General features: G+C 52.0%; 1 protein-coding gene across 2 annotated transcripts in view; it reads left to right on the top strand.

The window, feature by feature from the left end:
• The window catches only part of LOC140386504 (high affinity cGMP-specific 3',5'-cyclic phosphodiesterase 9A-like), a 111,741-nt gene that overhangs the window by 26,999 nt on the left and 60,641 nt on the right, over window positions 1-24,101 (top strand). For both annotated transcript variants that reach the window (XM_072468898.1, XM_072468897.1), the window contains exons 2-8: window positions 5,505-5,575; window positions 6,930-7,007; window positions 9,938-9,978; window positions 15,034-15,088; window positions 16,534-16,604; window positions 17,566-17,623; window positions 19,682-19,763. In XM_072468898.1, the coding sequence (XP_072324999.1) occupies window positions 5,505-5,575; window positions 6,930-7,007; window positions 9,938-9,978; window positions 15,034-15,088; window positions 16,534-16,604; window positions 17,566-17,623; window positions 19,682-19,763 (456 nt within the window). The remainder of the gene's footprint in view (window positions 1-5,504; window positions 5,576-6,929; window positions 7,008-9,937; window positions 9,979-15,033; window positions 15,089-16,533; window positions 16,605-17,565; window positions 17,624-19,681; window positions 19,764-24,101) is intronic.

The raw sequence follows: 24,101 nt of genomic DNA, 5'->3' as shown, positions 1-24,101 counted from the left end.
TTCAGCTCACTCTACGTTGCCCAATCAAACACTCCCAGGACAGGTACAGCACAGGGTTAGATACAGAGTAAAACTCCCTCTACACTCTCCCCATCAAATACTCCCAGAACAGGTACAGCACGGAGTTAGATACAGAGTTAAGCTCACTCTACCCGGTCCCCATCAAACACTCCCAGCTCAAGTACAGCAGAAGGTTAGATACAAAATAAAGCTTCCTCTACACTGTCCCCATCAAACACTCCCAGGACAGGTCCAGCACAGGGTTAGATAGAGAGTTAAGCTCACTCTACCCTGTCCCCATCAAACACTCCCAGCTCAAGTACAGCAGAAGGTTAGATACAAAATAAAGCTTCCTCTACACTGTCCCCATCAAACACTCCCAGGACAGGTACAGCACGGGGTTAGATACAGAGTAAAGCTCTCTCTACACTGTCTGCATTAAACACTCCCAGGACAGGCCCAGCAGGGGGTTAGATACAGAGTAAAGCTCCCTCTACACCATCCCCATCAAACACTCCCAGGACAGGTACAGCACGGGGTTAGATACAGAGTAAAGCTCTCTCTACATTGTTGCCATCAAACACTCCCAGGACAGATACAGCACGGGGTTAGATACAGAATAAAGTTCCCTCTACACTGCCCCCATCAAACACTCCCAGGACAGGTACAGCACGGGGTTAGATAGAGAGTTAAGCTCACTCTATCCTGTCCCCATCAAACATTCCCTGCCAAGTACAGCAGAAGGTTAGATACAAAATAAAGCTTCCTCTACACTGTCCCCATCAAACACTCCCAGGACAGGTACAGCACGGGATTAGATACAGAGTTAAGCTCACTCTACACTGTCCCCATCAAACACTCCCAGGACAGGTAAAGCACGGGGTTAGATACAGAGTAAAGCTCCGTCTACACCATCCCCATCAAACACACCCAGGACAGATACAGCACGGGGTTAGATACAGAGTTAAGCTCACTCTACGCTGTCCCCATCAAACACTCCCAGGACAGGTACAGCACATGGTTAGATACAGAATAAAGCTCCCTCTACACTGTCCCCATCAAACACTCCCAGGACAGGTACAGCACATGGTTAGATACAGAATAAAGCTCCCTCTACACTGTCCCCATCAAACACTCCCAGGACAGGTCCAGCATGGGGTTACATGCCGAGTTAAGTTCACTCTACGTTGCCCCATCAAACACTCCCAGGACAGGTACAGCACGGGTTAGATACAGATCCCTCTCCCCTGTCCCCATCAAATACTCCCAGAACAGGTACAGCACGGAGTTAGATACAGAGTTAAGCTCACTCTAAGCTGACCCCATCAAACACTCCCGGGCCAGGTACAGCATGGGGTTAGATACAGAGTTTAGCTCACTCTACGCTGTCCCCATCAAACAGTCCCAGAACAGTTACAGCACAGGGTTAGATACAGATCACTGTACACTGTCCCCATCAAACACTCCCAGGACAGGTACAGCACGGGGTTAGATACAAAGTAAAGCTCCCTCTACACTGTCCCCATCAAACACTCCCAGGACAGGTACAGCACAGTGTTCGATACAGAGTAAAGCTCCCTCTACACTGTCCCCATCAACACTCCCAGGCCAGGTACAGCACAGGGTTAGATACAGAGTTAAGCTCACTCTAAGCTGACCCCATCAAACACTCCCAGGACAGGTACAGCACGGGGTTAGACACAGAGTAAAGCTTCCTCTACACTGTCCCCGTTAAACATTCCCAGGACAGGTACAGCACGGGATTAGATACAGAGTAAAACTCCCTCCACACTGTCCCAATCAAACATTCCCAGGATAGTACAGCACTGGATTAGAAGCACGGGATTCAATGCAGAGTAAATCTCCCGCTACACCATCAACACTCCTACGATAAAGTACAGGGTTAAATTAAGCTCCTGATGCGACCATCAATTCAAGCGGGACGATTAGTAGAAGTGTACAGTGGTTTTAATAAGCTAGATCTGTGTCTGCCTGGGACTGCTCTGTACTGAGAGCCGCCACTGGCTGCAGATCTATATACCACCCCCGAGGGGGCGGAGCCCACAGGGGCATCAACATAATACAATACAATACAGTAATGAATTGTAGCAGCAATACGTTCACCACATTCATCCCCTGTTAAAAAACTGAAGTCCAGCGGGGGTGAAGTGGGCTCACAGATCGAGTCTGTCCGGCGCCTTGATCATTCTCTGTGATCGCCTCAGCTCCGGCTTTGCTGCGGGCACAGGTGTTGGGCTTTTTGACTCCAGGAGCGTGTCGTCTGGAGCTTCATCGCGGTGGGTCGGCGATGGGGGTGGGGGGTGTAGGCCGGGTGGGGGCGGTGTTCGGTGTAGGGGGGGGGGTCGTAGGTGATGGTCGCTGGGGAACCGGCAGGTGCCAGATCCCGGAGGGAGACTATATCTTGTTGGCCGTCGTGGTGCGCCACGTATGCATACTGAGGGTTGGCATGTAGGAGCTGGACCCTCTCGACCAGGGGGTCGGACTTATGGCTCCTCACGTGCTTCCGGGGGAGGACAGGCCCTGGTGTTGTCAGCCAGGATGGAAGTGAGACCCCAGAGGTGGATTTTCTGGGGAAGACAAATAGACGGTCGTGACGGGTCTCGTTCGTGGCTGTGCAGAGGAGCAACCAAATGGAGTGGAGCGCATCGGGGAGGACCTCCTGCCAGCGGGAAACCAGGAGACTTCTAGACCATAGGGCCAGAAGGACGGCCTTCCATACCATTGCATTCTCCCTCTCCTCCTGTCCGTTTGCCCGGGGGTTGTAGCTGGTAGTCCTGCTCGAGGCAAAGCACTTACCGAGCAGATACTGACACAGCTCATTGCTCATAAACGAGGAGCCCCGGTTACTGTGGACGTAAGTGGGGAAACCGAACAGGGTGAAGATGCTGTGCAGGGCCTTAATGACATTGGCCATGGTCATGTCGGGGCATGGGATAGCAAAGGGGAAATGGGAGTACTCGTCAACGACGTTGAGAAAATACACGTTGTGGTCAGTGGAGGGGAGGGGCCCTCTGAAATCGACGCTGAGGCACTCAAAGGGGTGGGATGCCTTCACCAGATGAGCCTTGTCTGGCCGATAGAAGTGCGGTTTGCACTCCGCGCAGACTTGGCAGTCCCTGGTCATGACCCTGACCTCCTCGGTGGAGTAGGGCAGGTTGCGGGCCTTGATGAAGTGGAGAAGCCGGGTGACAGAGGCCGTTGTGGATGGCCCGAAGACAGTCATCTTGCGCACTGGCGCATGTGCCGCGGGACAGGGCATCTGGGGGCTCATTGAGCTTCCCAGGACGATATACAATATCGTAATTATAGGTGGAAAGTTTGATCCTCCACCTCAAAATTTTATCATTCTTGATCTTGCTCCGCTGTGTGTTGTTGAACATAAAGGCTACCGATCGTTGGTCGGTGACAAGGGTAAACCTCCTACCTGCCAGGTAGTGCCTCCAATGCTGCACGGCTTCCACAATGGCTTGAGCTTCCTTTCGACAGAGGAGTGTTGAATTTCGGAGGCGTTGAGGGTACGGGAAAAGAAGGCCACGGGCCTGCCTGCCTGGTTAAGGTTAGCGGCCAGGGTGACACTGACGCGTCGCTCTCCATCTGGAAGGGGATGGACTCGTCCACCGCATGCATCGCGGCCTTGGTAATGTCTGCCTTGATGCGGCTGAAGGGGAAAGATGGTAGCTTTGATAAGTGGGCGGGCTTTGTCCGCATAGTTGGGGACCCACTGGGCATAATATGAAAAGAACCCCAGGCATCTTTTCAGGGCCTTGGGGCAGTGGGGAAGGGGAAGTTGCAGGAGGGGGCGCATGCAGTCAGGGTCGGGCCCTAGGACTCCGTTTTCCATGAAATAGCCGAGGATGGCCAGTCGGGTTGTGCGGAAAACGCATTTCTCCTTGTTGTAGGTGAGATTGAGGGCTTGGGCGGTTTGGAGGAACTTCTGAAGGTTAGCGTCGTGGTCCTGCTGATCATGGCCGCAGATGGTGATGTTATCCAAGTACGGGAATGTGGCCCGCAGCCCGTACTGGTCAACCATTCGGTCCATCGTTCTGTGGAATACTGAGACCCCATTGGTGACGCCGAAGGGGACCCTGAGGAAGTGGAAGAGGCGGCCGTCTGCCTCAAAGGCCATGTAGTGGCGGTATTCCGGGCGGGGCGGGAGCTGGTGGTATGTGGACTTCAGATCTACTGTGGAGAAAACCCGGTAGTGTGCGATCTGATTCACCACGTCCGCTATCCGGGGAACGGGTACGCATCGAGTTGCGTGTAACGATTTATGGTCTGGCTGTAGTCTACAACCATCCGGTTCTTTTCCCCAGTCCTGACGACCACCACTTGGGCTCTGCAGGGGCTATTACTGGCCTCGATGATCCCCTCCTCAAGAGCCGCTGGACCTCTGACTTGATAAAAGTCCTGTCCTGGGCACTGTACCGCCTGCTCCTGGTGGCGACGGGTTTACAGTTGGAGGTGAGGTTCGCGAAGAGTGAGGGAGGGGTGACCTTAAGGGTCGCGAGGCTACATACGGTGAGAGGGGGTAGGGGTCCGCCGAACTTTAGGGTCAGGCTTCTGAGGTTGCACTGGAAATCCAGTCCTACCAAGAGAGGAGCGCAGAGATGGGGGAGGACATAGAGTTTAAAATCGGCGTTTAATCCCTCTACACTGTCCCCGTCAAACACTCCCAGGACAGGGACAGCACACGATTTATGGGACAACCTGATGGGCGTATTACTCTGATTTTTTGCCCTAAAGGGGACATTATTGAACCAGATGGGATTTTAATGACAATCAATGGTAGGTTCATGCTCCATGTTTTACTATTAAATTTACATTTCCCCAGCTCCCAAGGTGGGATTTGCACCCATGTCCCCATCACATTAGGCTGGGCCAGTAGAATATGAGTCCAGTGACACAATCACCACGTCACCGTCCAAGAGGTTAAACATCATCTGGGACAAGTTGTTTGGCACCCTATCCACCACGTTCATCATTCACACCCTCCACCACCGAGCACAGCGGCAGCCGTGTGTACCATCTACAAGATGCACTGCAGGAACTCACCAAGGTTCCTCAGATATCACCTTCCTAGACCATGAATGATACCATCTAGAAGGACAAGAGCAGCAGATACCTGGGAACCCCAACACCTGGAGGTTCCCGTCCAAGTCACTTGCCATCACTTGGAAATATATTGGCCGTTTCTTCACAATCGCTGGGACAACATCCTGGAACACCCTCCCGAACAGCATGGAGGATGTATCTACACCGCACGGACTGTATCGGTTCAAGGAGGCAGCTCACCACCACCTTCTCGAGGGGCAATTAGGAATGGATAATAAAAGCTGGCCCAGCTAGCAATGCTCACAACCCATGACCAGAAAAAGAAATAGATAAATCACTGGATGGAGCCAGGCAGCGAGGCCCAGGATATTGGAATGTGAGATGGTTTCTCTGGTGAATTTTTCCAGTATATTTTTCTGCATTTGTTACAGGTGATCTTCAGTCACCTCTCAAGCCCCTCCGATGTGCGGGAGGCACTGTCTGTAGCAGCTGGAGCATTGAGGTCAGTCCAGCTTCCAACAATAGTACTAAAGCATAGAGCATTCCGGAGCTGTGAGCAGTCAGGTGACATATTCTGTGGGGCATAGTGTGCTAACTTCAACTCTAGCCCCACTCTTGCTCAGGGACCTAAACTGGATACCGGGCCCTCACTGCATTGTTATTAAAAATTCATGTCCTGCTCTTTCAGATCTCTGTAACCTCCTCCAGCCACCATTGAGGGTGTGCTGCACTGTCGGAGGGGCACCACTGAGGGAGCTCTGCACAGTCAGAGTGTCAGTCCTGATGAAGTGCTGTACTGTTGGAGGGTCAGTACTGAGGGAGTGCTGCACTGTCAGAGGGTCAGTACTGATGAAGTGCTGTACTGTTGGAGGGTCAGTACTGAGGGAGTGCCGCACTGTTGGAGGGTCAGTACTGAGGGAGTGCTGCACTGTTGTAGGGTCAGTACTGAGGGAGTGCGAAACTGTTGGAGGTTCAGTACCAAGAGAGTGCCGCACAGTTGGAGGGTCAGTACTGAGGAAGGTCAGTACTGAGGGAGCGCGCACTGTTGGAGCGTCAGTACAGAGGAAGATCAGTACTGCGGGAGAGCCGCACTGCCGGAGGGTCAATACTGTGACATTATGTATAATATCTAGCACATTACGGGTTAATGTAATAATCTAGCTGACCACTAGATGGAGCTGGAGAGTAGAGCTATAAAAATAAATGCCTCTCAGACTACTGAGAGAGTGTAGGAGAATGTAGAGAAGTTGGGTGAAGGTTAGAGAGATTAGAAGCAGAGCAGAAAACTATTTGAGATAGTGCAAATGACACAGCTGTTAGTATTGTGTAGATTGTAGTTATAGTTATAATATTGTTTGCTTTAGAAATAAATAATAAGTAGCTCAAATAAGTCGTGTAATAAATTTTAGCTTTGTTTATTTGACTGAGCTTTTTGTGGTCTTTATGTACACTCTGAATCCATCCTGAGTATTGGCAACAGAAAGAACACCACACGTACTGAGGGAGTGCCGCACTGTCCCTGTTGCTGACTTTCTGATGAGACATCAAACCAAGGTCCCGTCTGCCCTCTCGGGTGGATGCAAAAGAACCTGCAGTCACTACCTGGCAGAAGTGTGTTCTGACGGGAGATCTCCCCGCTGTCCTGGGAGCAACACTGATCCCTCAACCCACATCACTGAAAGAAACAAGTGGGAACTTGCTGTGTGAGACCTGGCTGTTGTTTTTACTACATTACAACAGAGATCTCACATCAAAGCAAGTCCTTTGTTGTCTGTGCATGGCTTTGGGACATTCTGAGGGGGAGGTGGAAGCTAGGGAAATGCAGGCTGTCTCTAAATTCTCATTTGTCTTCACAGAGGGGAGGTGGTCACGTTGGTTGATCAAGTTGGCAACCCAGTTGGCATAAATCCCAAGATGCCAGCCAACTCGGAGAGGTGAGCGCTTCCAGATGGATAACGCAGCATTGACCAGCCTGCTAAAGCACCATTCAAGATATCTAGTGATGCACTCAAGGGGTGTTCGCCAAAAGAGAGTCTTGGTGATTGTCTGTATCAGGAAGGAGCATCGAGCTCAATGGTTGACAATCTTATAGGGGAGACAGAGGGGAATTATGTGTGCAGAAAAAAAAAGTGGAAGACATAAAACCGGTGGGTAGAATCAAAGATAGTGGGAGGTTGTACGTGGGATGTGGGACGGGATTAAATAAGTGGGTGGAGTCAGTGATAGGGGAGAGTGTACATGGGGATGTGGGAGGGGATTAAATGGGTGGGTAGAGTCAGTGATAGGGGAGAGTGTACATGGGGATGTGGGAGGGGCTGAAATGGGTGGGTAGAGTCAGTGATAGCGGAGAGTGTACACGGGCTGTGGGAGGGGATTAAATGGGTGGGTAGAGTCAATGATAGGAGAGAGTGTACATGGGGATGTGGGAGGGGATTAAATGGGTGGATAGTGTCAGTGATAGGGGAGAGTGTACATGGGGATGTGGGAGGGGATTAAATGGGTGGGTAGAGTCAGTGATAGGGGAGTGTGTACACGTGGATGTGGGAGGGGATTAAATGGGTGGGTAGAGTCAGTGATAGGGGAGAGTGTACGGGGATGTGGGAGGGGATTAAATGGGTGGGTAGAGTCAGCGATAGGGGAGAGTGTACATGGGGATGTGGGCGGGGATTAAATGGGTGGGTAGAGTCAGTGATAGGGGAGTGTGTACATGGGGATGTGGGAGGGGATTAAATGGGTGGGTAGAGTCAGTGATAGGGGAGTGTGTACATGGGGATGTGGGAGGGGATTAAATGGGTGGGTAGAGTCAGTGATAGGGGAGTGTGTACATGGGGATGTGGGAGGGGATTAAATGGGTGGGTAGAGTCAGTGATAGGGGAGAGTGTACATGGGGATGTGGGAGGGGATTAAATGGGTGGGTAGAGTCAATGATAGGAGAGAGTGTACATGGGGATGTGGGAGGGGATTAAATGGATGGGTAGAGTCAGTGATAGGGGACAGAGTGTACATGTGGATGTGGGAGGGGATTAAATGGGTGATTAGGGTCAATGATAGGGGAGAGTGTACATGGGGATTTGGGAGGGGATTAAATGGGTGGGTAGAGTCAATGATAGGGGAGAGTGTATGGGGGGTGTGGGAGGGGATTAAATGGGTGGGTAGAGTCAGTGATAGGGGACAGTGTACATGGGCTGTGGGAGGGGATTAAATGGGTGGGTAGAGTCAGTGATAGGGGAGAGTGTACATGGGCTGTGGGAGGGGATTAAATGGGTGGGTAGAGTCAGTGATAGGGGAGTGTGTACATTGGGATGTGGGAGGGGATTAAATGGTTGGGTAGACTCAGTGATAGGGGAGAGTGTACATGGGCTGTGGGAGGGGATTAAATGGGTGGGTAGAGTCAGTGATAGGGGAGTGTGTACATTGGGATGTGGGAGGGGATTAAATGGGTGGGTAGAGTCAGTGATAGGGGACAGAGTGTACATGGGGATGTGGGAGGGGATTAATGGGTGGGGAGGGTCAATGATAGGAGAGAGTGCACATGGGGATGTGGGAGGGGATTAAATGGGTGGGTAGAGTCAGTGATAGCGGAGAGTGTACATGGGGATGTGGGAGGGGATTAAATGGGTGGGTAGAGTCAGTGATAGGGGACAGAGTGTGCATGGGGGTGTGGGAGGGGATTAAATGGGTGGCTAGAGTCAGCGATAGGGGAGAGTGTACATGGGGGTGTGGGAGGGGATTAAATGGGTGGGTAGAGTCAGTGATAGGGGACAGAGTGTGCATGGGGGTGTGGGAGGGGATTAAATGGGTGGCTAGAGTCAGCGATAGGGGAGAGTGTACATGGGGGTGTGGGAGGGGATTAAATGGGTGGGTAGAGTCAATGATAGGAGAGAGTGTACATGGGAATGTGGGAGGGGATTAAATGGGTGGGTAGAGTCAGTGATAGGGGAGAGTGTACATGGGGATGTGGGAGGGGATTAAATGGGTGGGTAGAGTCAGTGATAGGGGAGAGTGTACGGGGGTGTGGGAGGGGATTAAATGGGTGGGTAGAGTCAGCGATAGGGGAGAGTGTACATGGGGATGTGGGAGGGGATTAAATGGGTGGGTAGAGTCAGTGATAGAGGAGTGTGTACATGGGGATGTAGGAGGGGATTAAATGGGTGGGCAGAGTCAGTGATAGGGGAGTGTGTACATGGGGATGTGGGAGGGGATTAAATGGGTGCGTAGAGTCAGTGATAGGGGAGTGTGTACATGGGGATGTGGGAGGGGATTAAATGGGTGGGTAGAGTCAATGATAGGAGAGAGTGTACATGGGGTTGTGGGAGGGGATTAAATGGGTGGGTAGAGTCAGTGATAGGGGAGAGTGTACATAGGGGTGTGGGAGGGGATTAAATGGGTGGGTAGTGTCAGTGATAGGGGAGAGTGTACATGGGGGTGTGGGAGGAGATTAAATAGGTGGCTGGAGTCAGTGATAGTGGACAGAGTCTACATGGGGATGTGGGAGAGGATTAAATGGGTGGGTGGAGTCTGTGATGGGGAGACTGTACTTGAGGGTGTGGGAGGGGATTGTAGCACAATCAATTACTCACGAGTCGAGAAGTGATGAAGTCACAATATGTGGCTGCTGGGAGAACCCGGGCTCTTATACTCCGCCTTACTGGACAGATCCAACCAGGCCCAGTCTCTGTCTACCAATGGCCTCTCGGCATCACAGGTACCGTACTACCCCTAATACATACCACCACAGGGATTAAATGGGTGGGTGGAGTTGGTGATAGGGGACAGAGTGTACATGGGGCCGTGGGAGAGGATTAAATGAGCAATAGTTAATTGTTTATATTTGTGGCAGCACTAATTCTGCACCTTTTTGCAGTTTTCCGTACAAAGTTATTGTCGTGACTGACGAAGAACCTGGTAAGAGATATTCAACATCCTTTCAATTGCTGGAATGAAATGAAAATGAAAATCGCTTATTGTCACAAGTAGGCTTCAAATGAAGTTACTGTGAAAAGCCCCTAGTCGCCACAATCCGGCGCCTGTTCGGGGAGGCTGGTACGGGAATGTGTACAGATTGTGCATTGACTGAGAGAGAATGAGTCCCAAACTGGCCCAATGACTCCCTTGAGTCAGGGTTAGACATGAACTCGAACAGACGCTGCAATGTGGCAACTAGGTGCTTTTCACAGTAACTTCATTGCAGTGTTCATGTCAGCCTACTTGTGACAATAAAGATTATTATTTTATTGTTACTATATGCCACAAAACACACTGGGCGGGATTCTCTCAGCCCGGGGCCTGGCCAGAGAATCCCCACCACCAGCACGAATGACGGCACGCCGCCCCCGACGCCGGCACGCGATTCACCGCAGAGCAGATAATCGGCGCTATTGGCGCCGGCATGGTTGGTGCGGCGCCGGTCGTGGGCCTCTCTACACGGTTGGCCCGCCGATTCTCGGCCTGGGATGCGCCGAGCAGCTGTCGTGAAACCGGCGAGTCCCGCCGGCGCCGGCCACACCTGCTCGCAGCCGGCAGGACCTCGGTGTGGAGGGTCGGGGTCGGCCTGTGGGGGGGAAGGGGGGTTCCGACCCCGGGGGGGGTGTCCTCCGATGTGGCCTGGCCCACGATTGGGGCCCACCAATCGGCGGACCGGCCTCTCTGGCTGGGGGCCTCCTTTCATACGCGCTGGCCCCCGTAGTCCTGCGCCACGATGCGTCGGGGCCGGCGCATTGAAGGAAGCCACTGTGCATGTGCGGATCCCGTGACGCCCAGTTTGTGCCGGGATCAGCAGCTGGAGTGGGGTTAACCTCTCCAGTGCCGTGCTGGCCCCCTTTAGGGGCAAGAATTATTTGTGGGGTTGGCCCATTCATGCCGTTGTTAAACGCGACGGCGTTTACGAAGGCATGGACAGACTGCCGTGGGATTAGAGAATCCCACCCACCAACTTTCAAATGAATGGTACGAAAGAGAGCATCAGTACTGAGGGAGCGCTGCACTGTCAGAGGGTCAGTACTGAGGGAGTGCTGCACTGTCAGAGGGTCTGTACTGAGGGAGTGCTGCACTGTCAGAGTGTCAGTACTGAGGAAGTGCTGCACTGTCAGAGGGTCAGTACTGAGAGAGTGCTGCACTGTCAGAGTGTCAGTACTGAGGAACTGCTGCACTGTCAGAGGGTCAGTACTGAGGGAGTGCTGCACTGTCTGAGGGTCAGTACTGAGGGAGTGCTGCACTGTCAGAGTGTCAGTACTGAGGAAGTGCTGCAATGTCAGAGGGTTAGTACTGAGGGAGTGCTGCACTGTCAGAGGGTCAGTACTGAGGGAGTGCTGCACTGTCAGAGGATCAGTACTGAGGGAGTGCTGCACTGTCAGTGGGTAAGTACTGAGGGAGAGTTGCACTGTCAGAGGGTCAGTACTGAGGGAGTGCTGCACTGTCAGAGGGTCAGTACTGAGGTAGTGTTGCACTGTCAGAGTGTCAGTACTGAGGGAGTGCTGCACTGTCAGAGGGTCAGTACTGAGGGAGTGCTGCACTGTCAGAGTGTCAGTACTGAGGGAGTGCTGCACTGTCAGAGGGTCAGTACTGGGGAGTGCTGCACTGTCAGAGGGTCAGTACTGAGGTAGTGTTGCACTGTCAGAGGGTCAGTACTGAGGGAGTGCTGCACTGTCAGAGGGTCTGTACTGAGGGAGTGCTGCACTGTCAGAGGGTCAGCACTGAGGGAGTGCTGCGCTGTCACAGGGTCTGTACTGAGGGAGTGCTGCACTGTCAGAGGGTCAGTACTGAGGGAGTGCTGCACTGTCAGAGGGTCAGTACTGAGTGAGTGCTGCACTGTCAGAGGGTCAGTACTGAGGGAGTGCTGCACTGTCAGAGGGTCAGTACTGAGGAAGTGCTGCAATGTCAGAAGGTTAGTACTGAGGGAGTGCTGCACTGTCAGAGGGTCAGTACTGAGGGAGTGCTGCACTGTCAGAGGGTCAGTACTGAGGGAGTGCTGCACTGTCTGAGGGTCACTACTGAGGGAGTGCTGCACTGTCACAGGGTCAGTACTGAGGTAGAATTGCACTGTCAGAGGGAAAGTACTGAGGGAATGCTGCACTGTCACAGGGTCAGTACTGAGGGAGTGCTGCACTGTCAGAGGGTCACTACTGAGGGAGTGCTGCACTGTCACAGGGTCAGTACTGAGGTAGTGTTGCACTGTCAGAGGGTCAGTACTGAGGGAGTGCTGCACTGTCACAGGGTCAGTACTGAGGTAGAGTTCCACTGTCAGAGGGAAAGTACTGAGGGAGTGCTGCACTGTCAGAGGGTCAGTACTGAGGGAGTGCTGCACTGTCAGAGGATCAGTACTGAGGGAGTGCTGCACTGTCAGAGGGTAAGTACTGAGGGAGAGTTGCACTGTCAGAGGGTCAGTACTGAGGGAGTGCTGCACTGTCAGAGGGTCAGTACTGAGGTAGTGTTGCACTGTCAGAGTGTCAGTACTGAGGGAGTGCTGCACTGTCAGAGGGTCAGTACTGAGGGAGTGCTGCACTGTCAGAGTGTCAGTACTGAGGGAGTGCTGCACTGTCAGAGGGTCAGTACTGGGGGAGTGCTGCACTGTCAGAGGGTCAGTACTGAGGTAGTGTTGCACTGTCAGAGGGTCAGTACTGAGGGAGTGCTGCACTGTCAGAGGGTCTGTACTGAGGGAGTGCTGCACTGTCAGAGGGTCAGCACTGAGGGAGTGCTGCGCTGTCACAGGGTCTGTACTGAGGGAGTGCTGCACTGTCAGAGGGTCAGTACTGAGGGAGTGCTGCACTCTCAGAGGGTCTGTACTGAGGGAGTGCTGCACTGTCAGAGGGTCAGTACTGAGGGAGTGCTGCACTGTCAGAGGGTTTGTCCTGGGGGAGTACTGCACATCAGAGGGTCAGTACTGAGTGACATTGACTGTCGGAGAGTCAGTACTGAGGGAGTGCTGCACTGTCAGAGGGTCAGTACTGAGGGAGTGCTGCACTGTCAGAGGATCAGTACTGAGGGAGTGCTGCACTGTCAGAGGGTAAGTACTGAGGGAGAGTTGCACTGTCAGAGGGTCAGTACTGAGGGAGAGTTGCACTGTCAGAGGGTCAGTACTGAGGGAGTGCTGCACTGTCAGAGGGTCAGTACTGAGGGAGTGCTGCACTGTCAGAGGGTCTGTACTGAGGGAGTGCTGCACTGTCAGAGGGTCAGCACTGAGGGAGTGCTGCGCTGTCACAGGGTCTGTACTGAGGGAGTGCTGCACTGTCAGAGGGTCAGTACTGAGGGAGTGCTGCACTGTCAGAGGGTCTGTACTGAGGGAGTGCTGCACTGTCAGAGGGTCAGTACTGAGGAAGTGCTGCACTGTCAGAGGGTCAGTACTGAGGAAGTGCTGCAATGTCAGAGGGTTAGTACTGAGGGAGTGCTGCACTGTCAGAGGGTCAGTACTGAGGGAGTGCTGCACTGTCAGAGGGTCAGTACTGAGTGAGTGCTGCACTGTCTGAGGGTCACTACTGAGGGAGTGCTGCACTGTCACAGGGTCAGTACTGAGGTAGAGTTGCACTGTCAGAGGGAAAGTACTGAGGGAATGCTGCACTGTCACAGGGTCAGTACTGAGGGAGTGCTGCACTGTCAGAGGGTCACTACTGAGGGAGTGCTGCACTGTCACAGGGTCAGTACTGAGGTAGTGTTGCACTGTCAGAGGGTCAGTACTGAGGGAGTGCTGCACTGTCACAGGGTCAGTACTGAGGTAGAGTTGCACTGTCAGAGGGAAAGTACTGAGGGAGTGCTGCACTGTCAGAGGGTCAGTACTGAGGGAGTGCTGCACTGTCAGAGGATCAGTACTGAGGGAGTGCTGCACTGTCAGAGGGTAAGTACTGAGGGAGAGTTGCATTGTCAGAGGGTCAGTACTGAGGGAGTGCTGCACTGTCAGAGGGTCAGTACTGAGGTAGTGTTGCACTGTCAGAGTGTCAGTACTGAGGGCGTGCTGCACTGTCAGAGGGTCAGTACTGAGGGAGTGCTGCACTGTCAGAGTGTCAGTACTGAGAGAGTGCTGCCCTGTCAGAGGGTCAGTACTGGGGGAGTGCTGCACTGTCAGAGGATCAGTACTGAGGTAGTGTTGCACTGTCAGAGGGTCAGTACTGAGGGAGTGCTGCACTGTCAGAGGGTCTGTACTGAGGGAGTGCTGCACTGTCAGAGGGTCAGCACTGAGGGAGTGCTGCGCTGTCACAGGGTCTGTACTGAGGGAGTGCTGCACTGTCAGAGGGTCAGTACTGAGGGAGTGCTGCACTGTCAGAGGGTCTGTACTGAGGGAGTGCTGCACTGTCAGACGGTCATACTGAGGGAGTGCTGCACTGTCAGAGGGTTTGTCCTGGGGGAGTACTGCACATCAGAGGGTCAGTACTGAGTGACATTGACTGTCGGGGAGTCAGTACTGAGGGAGTGCTGCACTGTCAGAGGGTCTGTACTGAGGGAGTGCTGCACTGCCAGAGTGTCAGTACTGAGGGAGGGCTGCACTGTCAGAGGGTCAGTACTGAGGGAGTGCTGCACTGCCAGAGTGTCAGTACTGAGGGAGTGCTGCACTGTCAGAGGGTCTGTACTGAGGGAGTGCTGCACTGCCAGAGTGTCAGTACTGAGGGAGGGCTGCACTGTCAGAGGGTCAGTACTGAGGGAGTGCTGCACTGCCAGAGTGTCAGTACTGAGGGAGTGCTGCACTGTCAGAGGGTCAGTGCTGAGGTTGTGCTGCACTGTCAGAGAGTCAGTACTGAGGGAGTGCTGCACTGTCAGAGGGTCAGTACTGAGAGAGCTTCATGCTGCTGTATTTAAGGGGAAGCACAGAGCACCGGGGACATATGGCCTGGTTCTGTGATTTCTCACCACTGTGATTTTCACCCAAGACCACATTAGTTTTCTGCTTGACGTTAGCTTCCTATTTAGAGAGCTTGCTTTCTCCGCTCTCTCCTTTTACTAACCACACGCATTTTTAATCTCTCACCGTCACAGGCCAAGAGAAACATCTGCAAAATGTCTTCGTGGAGATAGCCCAGCACCTTTCCAGGTAAGGATACTGGGCATAGCAGGGCCATCCAACATGGGGGAACATTGTCACCTGGGGCTCCAAGCTCCCTGGAGTGTCCTTGTCCCCTGTTGAATACACAGTTTGAGACCTCCATTCACTGGGTTCCAGAGCCTTTCGTCCACGGACTCCCTGTGGCCCAAGCCCAAGGACATCTGGACTTGGTGAGCTCTTGCCTAAGAGTGGGCCGCGGGGTGGACGAGGGCTGTACGGCTATGAAGCATTCCCTGATCGAATATCTCATCAACACTCCCCGGCCTGAGCGTGCCCCCAACCCCACCATTCCTGTGCACCCTTTCTCGATCAGGGTGAGGGTGCTCATAGAGGGGGGTGGAGAAAGGCATCATGGATACACTTACATCAACGAAGATCAGCGACCGGAGTTGAAAGGAGGCCATTCTGCCCCTCAGGCATGATAGCCCATTCAGATACAATCATGGCCGGTCTCTGACCTCAGAGCCCCATATTCCTGGCCAGTCCCTCGGCACCCCCAACAATCAGTCCACACTAATCCCCCCACACCCCACCCCACCCTAGTCTGGACTATACTCAATGCCAGGGAGCCCCCACCTCTCTGGGCTCGAGAATCCCAGAGATTTGTCATCCTCCTAGTGAAGACATTCCCCCTCAGCTCAGCCCAAAATGGCTGAGGAAGTAGTGCCCCCACGGCATAGGCTCGCCCGCAGATCGGTGGGCCCCAATCGCGGGCTGTGCCTCCGTGCCCCCCCCCCCCCCGTGGCCGGATCCCCCCCCCCCCCCCCCCCCCCCCCCCCCGCCGAGGACCGCACCAGCCAGCTTTCCAGCCAGGTCCCACCATGTGGGACCATGTCCATTTCACGCCGGCGGGACTGGCCAAAAAACGACGGCCGCTCGGCCCATCGGGGCCCGGAGAATTGCCGGGAGGACCCCTACCAACGGCCCTCGACTGGCGCGGCGTGATCCCCGCCCTGCCCGAAAACAGGGACCGGAGAATACGGCAGCCGGCATCGGAGCGGCGGGGCATGATTCACGCCGCCCCCCGGGGATTCTCTGACCCGGTGGGGGGGTCGGAGAATTCCGCCCAGAGAATGAGCGACAAAGAGAGGGAGAGACAGCGTGAGTGAGAGAGATAGAGGGAGAGACAGTGGGAGTCAGAGAGCGAGGGCGACAGAGAGTGAGGGAGACAGAGAGAGAGAAGCAGAAACAGTGGGAGAGAGAGAAAGACAGAGGTAAAGAGAACAAGAGAGGCAGACAGAGGGTGAGCCAGAAGTAGAGAGTGGCAGTGGTAGAGAGTGGCAGAAGTAGAGAGAGAGGCAGAGGCAGATGCAGAGCGAGAGAGGCAGAGAGAGAGACACAGACAGACATTGAGAGAGAGACAGACAGAGAAAGAGACTGCGGCAGAGCAAGAGAGAGATGAAGCCTTTCTCATGTCGTCATGTTTTTTTCAGAGTTTTGGGAATTAATGATTTCAAGGAGGAGCTCTCGGCCAAGTTGGACGTTCTGGAACGGAGAATGGATGGTGAGCAGGAGCTAATCCCAGGCATCTTAGTCTTCTGCGTGAATCGTGTCTTCCACTTGCGCGAAGCCACTGGAAACTCAAAGGTCCCAGTAGTCCGGCCCATCGGAGAGCAGCTGTACAGGATGAAACTGTTCAACCCATCGCTCCTGTGCTGGCTCTTTGAGAGATTAGTTGTGTTAGTTCCCACACTCTTCCCTCCCTCCCCCCCGCTCCCTTTCCCCCAATATTCCTGCGGATTTTTCCCACATCCAGTGTTTCCGCAACTCCTCCTTTTGAAAGTTCCTGTTGAATCTGCTTCCACCGCCCTTTCAGGCGACACCTTCCGGATCACAACAACTCGCTGTGTGTGAAATAAAAAATCTCCTCCTCTCCGCCCCCCTCTGGTTCTTTGCCTGATTCTTTTCAACTCGTGTCCCCTCTGGTTACTGAGGCTCCTGCCACTGGGAAACACTTTCTCCTCATTGACTCGCCCAATAATCCTTCGGCTTCCCAACCCCACCTTTCAAAGGTCTGGAATATACCTGACTAAGGAGAATCTCGGCTCTCTGAACCAGAGAAGTTAAAGATTGTCTCCCCACCCAAAGAAGCCCTCTCTCCATATCTGGATCCAAAATGGCCGTGCCTTAATCCTGGGTGTGAAACTCTGCAGCCTATACAAGAGATGGTGGGATCCCCCGGAGCGTTTCACCTCAACTAACACTGGGTGGGTAAAAAGATTTTAAGGTTGCCGTGGGCTAGGTTAAGGCGGGGGGGGGGGGGGAGCGGGGGGGGGGGGGGGGGGGGCGGGGCGGGGGGGGATGCATCCAGGTCTCAACCACCTTTCTGCCTTGGGGCAGAACTGAATGGTTCGGTGGGTTATCCCTGAGTCCCCCGTACCCCACCCTGGGAGCCGACGGTCGCGGAGATGTGGAATCTGCCGCATTGCTTCTTGTGTCTCACCAGGATTCTTTTGTCTTCGCAGCCGATCGCCTGAGGGCGACAGAGATCGCGAGGTGCACCGAGGACATCAAGAAGCTGCGGTAAGCAATATGAGAATGTAAGATGCAGCGACACCGCTCGGGTATCCGTGGGTCCGCGTGGACAATAGCAGGACCGATGGATTTTTATGGTGAAATCAGACCTTTGCAGTTTAGGTATTACCCATGGCTCAGTGGGTTTCTCTCGCTCTCTCTCTTTTTCTCTCTCTCTCTCTTTCTTCCTTTCTTTCTCTCTTTCTCTCTTTCTCGCTTTCTTCGTCTCGCTTTTTTTCTCTCTCTTTCCCCTTCTCCAAAAGATATAGGAACAGAATTAGGCCTTTCGGTCCATCGAGCCTGCTTCGCCAATTGATCATAGAACATAGAACAAAGAACATAGAGTGCAGAAGGAGGCCATTCGGCCCATCGAGTCTGCACCGATCCACTTAAGCCCCCACTTCCACCCTCTCCCCGTAACCGAATAACTCTTCCTAACCATTTTTTGGTCACTATGGGCAATTTATCATGGCCAATCCAGCTAACCTGCACATCTTTGGACTGTGGGAGGAAGCCGGAGCACCCAGAGGAAACCCACGCAGACACGGGGAGAACGTGCAGACTCAGCACAGACAGTGACCCAGTGGGGAATCGAACCTGGGACCCTGGCACTGTGAAGCCACAGTGCTAATCACTTGTGCTACCGTGCTGCCCACAAATTGTGACTGATATGTTTCTCATCTCCATTCCCCTGCCTTCTCCCCATAATCCCTGATCCCCGTATTGATCAAGAATACATCCATCTCTGTTTTAAAGACACTCAGTAACTTGGCCTCCACAGCCTTCTGCAGCAATGAGTTCCACAGATTCACCACCCTTCAGTCTGAGGCTGTGCCCTCGGTTCTCATTTCTCCTACTAGTGGAAGCATCCTCTCCACGTCCACTCTCTCTCCCTCACTCTCTCTTGCTCTATCTCTCTCCCTCTTTCTCTTTCTATCTCTTTCCCTCTTTCTCTCTCTTTCCCTCTTTCTCTTTCTCTCTCTTTTGCCCTCCCTTGCTCTCTTTCTCCCTACTTTGCTCTCTCTCACACACTCTCTCACTCTCTCTTTTACTTTCTCTCATTCCCTCCTTTGCTCTCTCTCTGTCACACACTCTCTCGCTCTCTCTTTTACTCTCTCTTGCCTCCTCTTTCGCTTGCTCTCTCTCTCTCACTCTTTCAGTCCCCCTCTCTCTCGATATTTCTCCCTCACTCTCTCTCTTTGCTCTCTCTCTCACACTCTTTTGCTCTCTCTCTCTAGCACACTCTCTCTGTCACACACTCTCTCTCGCCCTCTCTCTCTCTTTCTCTCACTCTCCCTCCCTTGCTCTCCCTTCCTCTTCTGCTCTCTCCCTCACACACTCTCTCATTTACTGTCTCTCACCCCCTCCTTTGCTCTCTCCCTTTCTCTCTCACTCTCTTGTTCTCTATCTCACACTCTCTCATTCTCTTTTTCTCTCTCTCTTTCTCTTTTTCTCTCTCTCTCTCTCTGTCTCTCAGTCTTTCATTCTCCATGGAATTTATAGAATCCCTACTGTGCAGAAGGAGGCCATTCAACCCATCGAGTCTGTACTGACCCTCCGAAAGGCCTACTCCCCCACCCTATCCCCATAGCCCCACCTAACCTGCACATCCTTAGACACTAAGGGGCAATTTAGCATGACCAATTCACCTAACCTCTCTCTCTCTCTTGGTCTCTGCCAATCGCGCTCTCATTATCTGTTTTGTGCTCTTTCTTGCTTGCTGTCGCTCTACCCCTCTCACTCTCTTTTTTTCTCTCTCTCTCATGCTCTCTTTTGTTCTCTCACTCTCTCACTCTCTCTCTCTGCATCTCTCTCGCTCTCTCTTTCACTCTCTCTCACACTCTCTCTACTTTTCTGCCTCTCTCTCGCTCTCTCTATTGCTCTTTTTCTATTCCCCTCTATCTCACTCCTTCTCTCATTTGCATCTGTGTGGGTTTTGAATCCCCCATTGCAGAGATGTGAGTTTCATAATGAGATACCACTTTTGAGAAGAAGAAGTTTTGCCTTAGTCTTTCTGACGGGATATATTAACATCTGCGTCTCTCTCTGTCTTTGGTTGTCCCACAGGTTGGGTTATGTGTGCGGCTGTGTCACACCAGCCAGTAGCAAAAGGTTGACTCCGAGACGCGATATCCCTACTTATCCTAAGGTATGTGCCCCTCCTTTATTAGCCCTTTGCCCCGATCTAAAAACCAGGATAAAGCAGAGCAAAGGGATGGAAGAATACATCATCTATGGCTGGCTATGGAAGTCAAAGATAGTGTCCACTGAAAGAAAATGTGTATAATTGGCAGAGATCAGTGGTTGGTCAGAAAGTTTGGCAGATTATTTTTTAAAAACAAGAAAGAACCAATAAGAGGGAGAAATTAGAGTATGAGAGAAAGCGTACGAGAAATATAAAGCAGACAGTAAGAGTTTCTATAGGTATTTAAAAGGTTAGTAAAGTGAGTATTGATCTTCACGAGAGTGAGAATGAGGAATTAATGGTGGAAAATGAGGAAATACAGATGAATTGAACAGATATTTGGGGTCTTCATAGTAGAGGATACAAATCTCTGGAGGTGATAGACAGGGAGGAAACTCCAAGCAATTACAGTCACCAGGGTACTGAGAAAATTATTTGAAAAACGGACAAGTCCCCAGGTCCTGAGTCCGAGTATCACAGAATCGTTATGGCTGGAGGGAGATCTTTTTTAAAATTTGTTCATGGGATGTGGGTATTGCTGGGCAAGGCCATCATTTGTTGTGCATCCCAAATTGACTTTGAACTGAATACACAATAATGGGAATATACCAAGAGGGATAGCTGAAGTGAGAGATCTTGGTGTACAAGTACACAGGCCCCTAGTAGACAAGGTTGTAAAGAAAGCATATGGAATGCTCCCCTTCATTGCCAGAGGTATAGAATATAAAAGTAATGATGTAATGTTGGAAATGAATAATAAACGCTGGTGAGGCCACAACTGGAGTAATGTGTGCAGTTCTGGTCACCACATTACAGGCAGGATGTTATTGCTCTGGAGAGAGTGCAGAGGAGGTTTACAAGAATGTTGCCGGGACTAGAAAAGTTTAGCTACGAGGGGAGATTGGATAGGTTGGGGTTATTTTCTTCGAACGAAGGAGGCTGAGGTGTACTTAATTGAGGTGTACAAAATTATGAGGGGAAAAGATAGAGTGGACAGGATAATTTTTTTTTCCTCGGTGGACAATCCTAGAACCAGGAAAAAGTTTCAAGATAAGTGGCAGAAGGTGTAGAGGGGACATGAGGAAGAACTTTTTTTACGCAGAGGGTAACGGGTGTCTGGAATTCAATGCCTGAGTTGCTGGTGGAGGCAGAGACACTAAACTCTATTAATAAGTACTTGGATCAGCACCTTAAGTGCTAGTAAGCTAGAGCTATGGACCGGGAGCAGGAAGGTGGGATTAGAAGGGCACCTGGATGTCCTCAGGATGGTATGGAAAAGGTGGGCCAAATGGCATCCTTCTGAGCTTTAATTATTGTATGGTTCTATGAATGACTTGTGAGACCATTTCAGGGGGCATTTAGGAGTCAACTATGTTGGAATCATATGTAGACCAGACCAAGGTAAGGACTGGCAGATTTCCTTCCTCAAGGAACATTAGTGAACCGGGTGACTTTTAAAACAATGGATTTGTGGTCATTGCTGAATTCTCAAATTTCACCATCTGCAATGGTGAAAAATGATGCACGTGACTCCTCTATTCAAGAAAGAAAGGGGACAGAAAACAGATGATACGACTTCCTGGGTGATCCGGAGTCGCAACACAAGTGAGTTAACCAATAATTCCAGAAAAAATAACCGAAGCTTTTGGCCCTTGGCTGCCCAATAATTACAGTCACCAGGTTTGTAAATGTAAATCCAATTACTGTTTATTTATAACAAGAACTATGATGAAATATGCAGCAATTACCAAAGAGAAAATGCTGGAAAATCTCAGCAGGTCTGGCAGCATCTGTAGGGAGAGAAAAGAGCTAACGTTTTGAGTCCAGATGAACGTTTGCTCTTTTCTCTCCCCACAGATGCTGCCAGACCTGCTGAGATTTCCCAGCATTTTCTCTTTGGTTTCAGACTCCAGCATCCGCAGTAATTTGCTTTTATGCAGCAAATACAACTGGTTAACTATTATCTAATTCCTAATCCCCAATTTTAACTTTCCCCCGCCCTCTACACGCACAAGACAGACAAACACAGAGGGGTGGAAAGGGGTAAAAATCACAAGTAAAAGGAAAAAGGGTCTTTGTTTCAGATGGTGTTTTTAGCACCAAACTTTGCTTTCAGTTTATGATGTTATTCTAGGTTCATTTCAGTAGTTTCAGGAATACAGCACTCACAGGTCTTTCTGGAAAGAAATAACAGGTTCTGGTCTCTGTTTGCAGCCTGTAATGGTTTCCCTGCAGATAGATTCATTCAGTGATGTGTTGGGTGCTCTGCTACACAGACGAACCAACACGGTTGCGGATGGTACAACTCAGTTTTATTACTGACATATATTTACAGTGGTAAACTGCTTACTGTGGTTCGATCATAACCCTTGAATCTGTGTACCTATTCCGAACACTATATTGGAGTGGCACTCAGCACATGGTGGATGTCTGAGTGGCTTGCTGTGAGCTCTGTGCCCTGAGCTGTCTCCTGCTGGAATCAGCGGGAAGTGTCGTGTTCCCCGTTTTATAGTGTGTATGCTCTTGCCTGTGATTGGCTGTGGTGTTGTGTGTGTATTGATTGGTCCGTTGATCTGTCCATCAGTATGTATGTATGTTTGCACCATGATGTTTACCTGAAAATAATGACATCCCCCTTTTTTTACAAGAACATGTGCTGATATGGTTAAAAACAGAGATGTGTACTGAGTGCAGCTGGATGTGTGTGTGTGCAATATCTACAGCATGTACATGAGGCTAAACTACATACAAGGGGCGATGGCAGGTGCGACATAGCAACGAGGTTGTACCATAAACAAAAGACGGGGAAATGTTGAACATAAAAATGAACTCCTGTAACGACAAGGAAAAATAGAAACATATTAACACAGTGGTATTATGAGTTCAATGTTCAAACAGGCTCATAAGTCCAGTCTAGTAGGCTCATGAGTCCAGTCTGTTATGGGCGACGAATTTGGCTTGACCGCCTCAAGGGTGGGTCAGGATCCACCGGCTGAGGAATGGGCCTGGCCACGGGCGACGACGGAATGGGCATGGTGGCAGGAAGCTCCACGAAGTCGGCATCAGGAACAACAGGAGGGCGTGGTACCGGTGTAAGTTCCCGTATCAAGCGTGGAAGCAGGCGAAGAGCCCGGCGATTGCGCCTGCGAATGGAGCCATCAGGCATGCCAACCAGGAACGAGCGGGGAGCCACGCGTCGGAGAACTTCGGCAGGTGCTGACCAGCCACCTTCTGGTAGTTGGATGCAGACGTCGTCTCCAGGCGCCAGGGCGGGAAGATCAGTTGCCCGTGTGTCATATGCCATCTTCTGGCGAACGCGCTGCTGTTGCATCCTGTGCAGTAACGGAGCATGGTTGCTTGTGGGTACCAGAATGGATGGCACAGTGGTCCTGAGGGGGCGACCCATCAACAGCTGGGCTGGTGAGAGGCCAGTGGCTAGTGGGGCCGAGCGATAGGCTAGCAGGGCTAGGCAGAAATCCGATCCGGCAGCAGCATCCTTGCAGAGGAGCCGCTTGACGATGTGAACGCCCTTCTCCGCCTTTCCATTGGACTGGGGATGCAGAGGGCTGGACATCACGTGTGTGAAGCCATACGAAGCAGCAAAGGACGACCATTCCTGGCTGGCAAAACAGGGCCCATTGTCCGACATGACAGTATTCGGAATGCCGTGGCGAGCGAAGGTGTCTTTGCAGGCCCTTTTGACAGCAGACGATGTCAAATCGTGCAGGCGTATGACCTCTGGATAGTTTGAAAAGTAATCAATGACGATTACATTGTCCCTGCAGAGCGCGTGAAAAAAGTCTACACCCACCTTCACCCAGGGGGACGTCATCAGCTCATGGGGCTGAAGCGTCTGACGAGGTTGCGCCGGCTGAAACCTTTGGCAGGTGGGGCAGTTGAGCACCATATTGGCAATGTCATCAATGATGCCCGGCCAGTAACCGCCTCTCGGGCCCTCCGTCTGCACTTCTCGAGCCCCAGATGGCCTTCGCGTAGTTGGTCGAGGACCAGCTTGTGCACGCTGTGCGGAATCACAATCCGATCCAGCTTTAGGAGGACACCATCAATGACGGCCAAGTCGTCTCGGACATTGTAGAACTGCAGGCACTGTCCTTTGAGCTACCCTCCTGTCATGTGGCGCATCACCCGTTGTAGAAGGGGGTCAGCCGCAGTCTCCCGGCGAATACGGGCCAGACTAGAGTCGTCGGCTGGCAGATTTACTGATGTGAAGGCCACCTGCGCTTCAACCTGACAGACAAACCCCTCCGAGTCAGGCGGTGTGCTCACTGCTCCAGATAGGGC

This window comes from Scyliorhinus torazame, chromosome 12 (assembly GCF_047496885.1).
Source record: "Scyliorhinus torazame isolate Kashiwa2021f chromosome 12, sScyTor2.1, whole genome shotgun sequence".
Classification (NCBI taxonomy): Eukaryota; Metazoa; Chordata; class Chondrichthyes; order Carcharhiniformes; family Scyliorhinidae; genus Scyliorhinus; species Scyliorhinus torazame.
The sequence above is the reverse complement of the archived record's forward strand: the minus strand, read 5'-3'. Positions and strand labels throughout refer to the sequence as shown.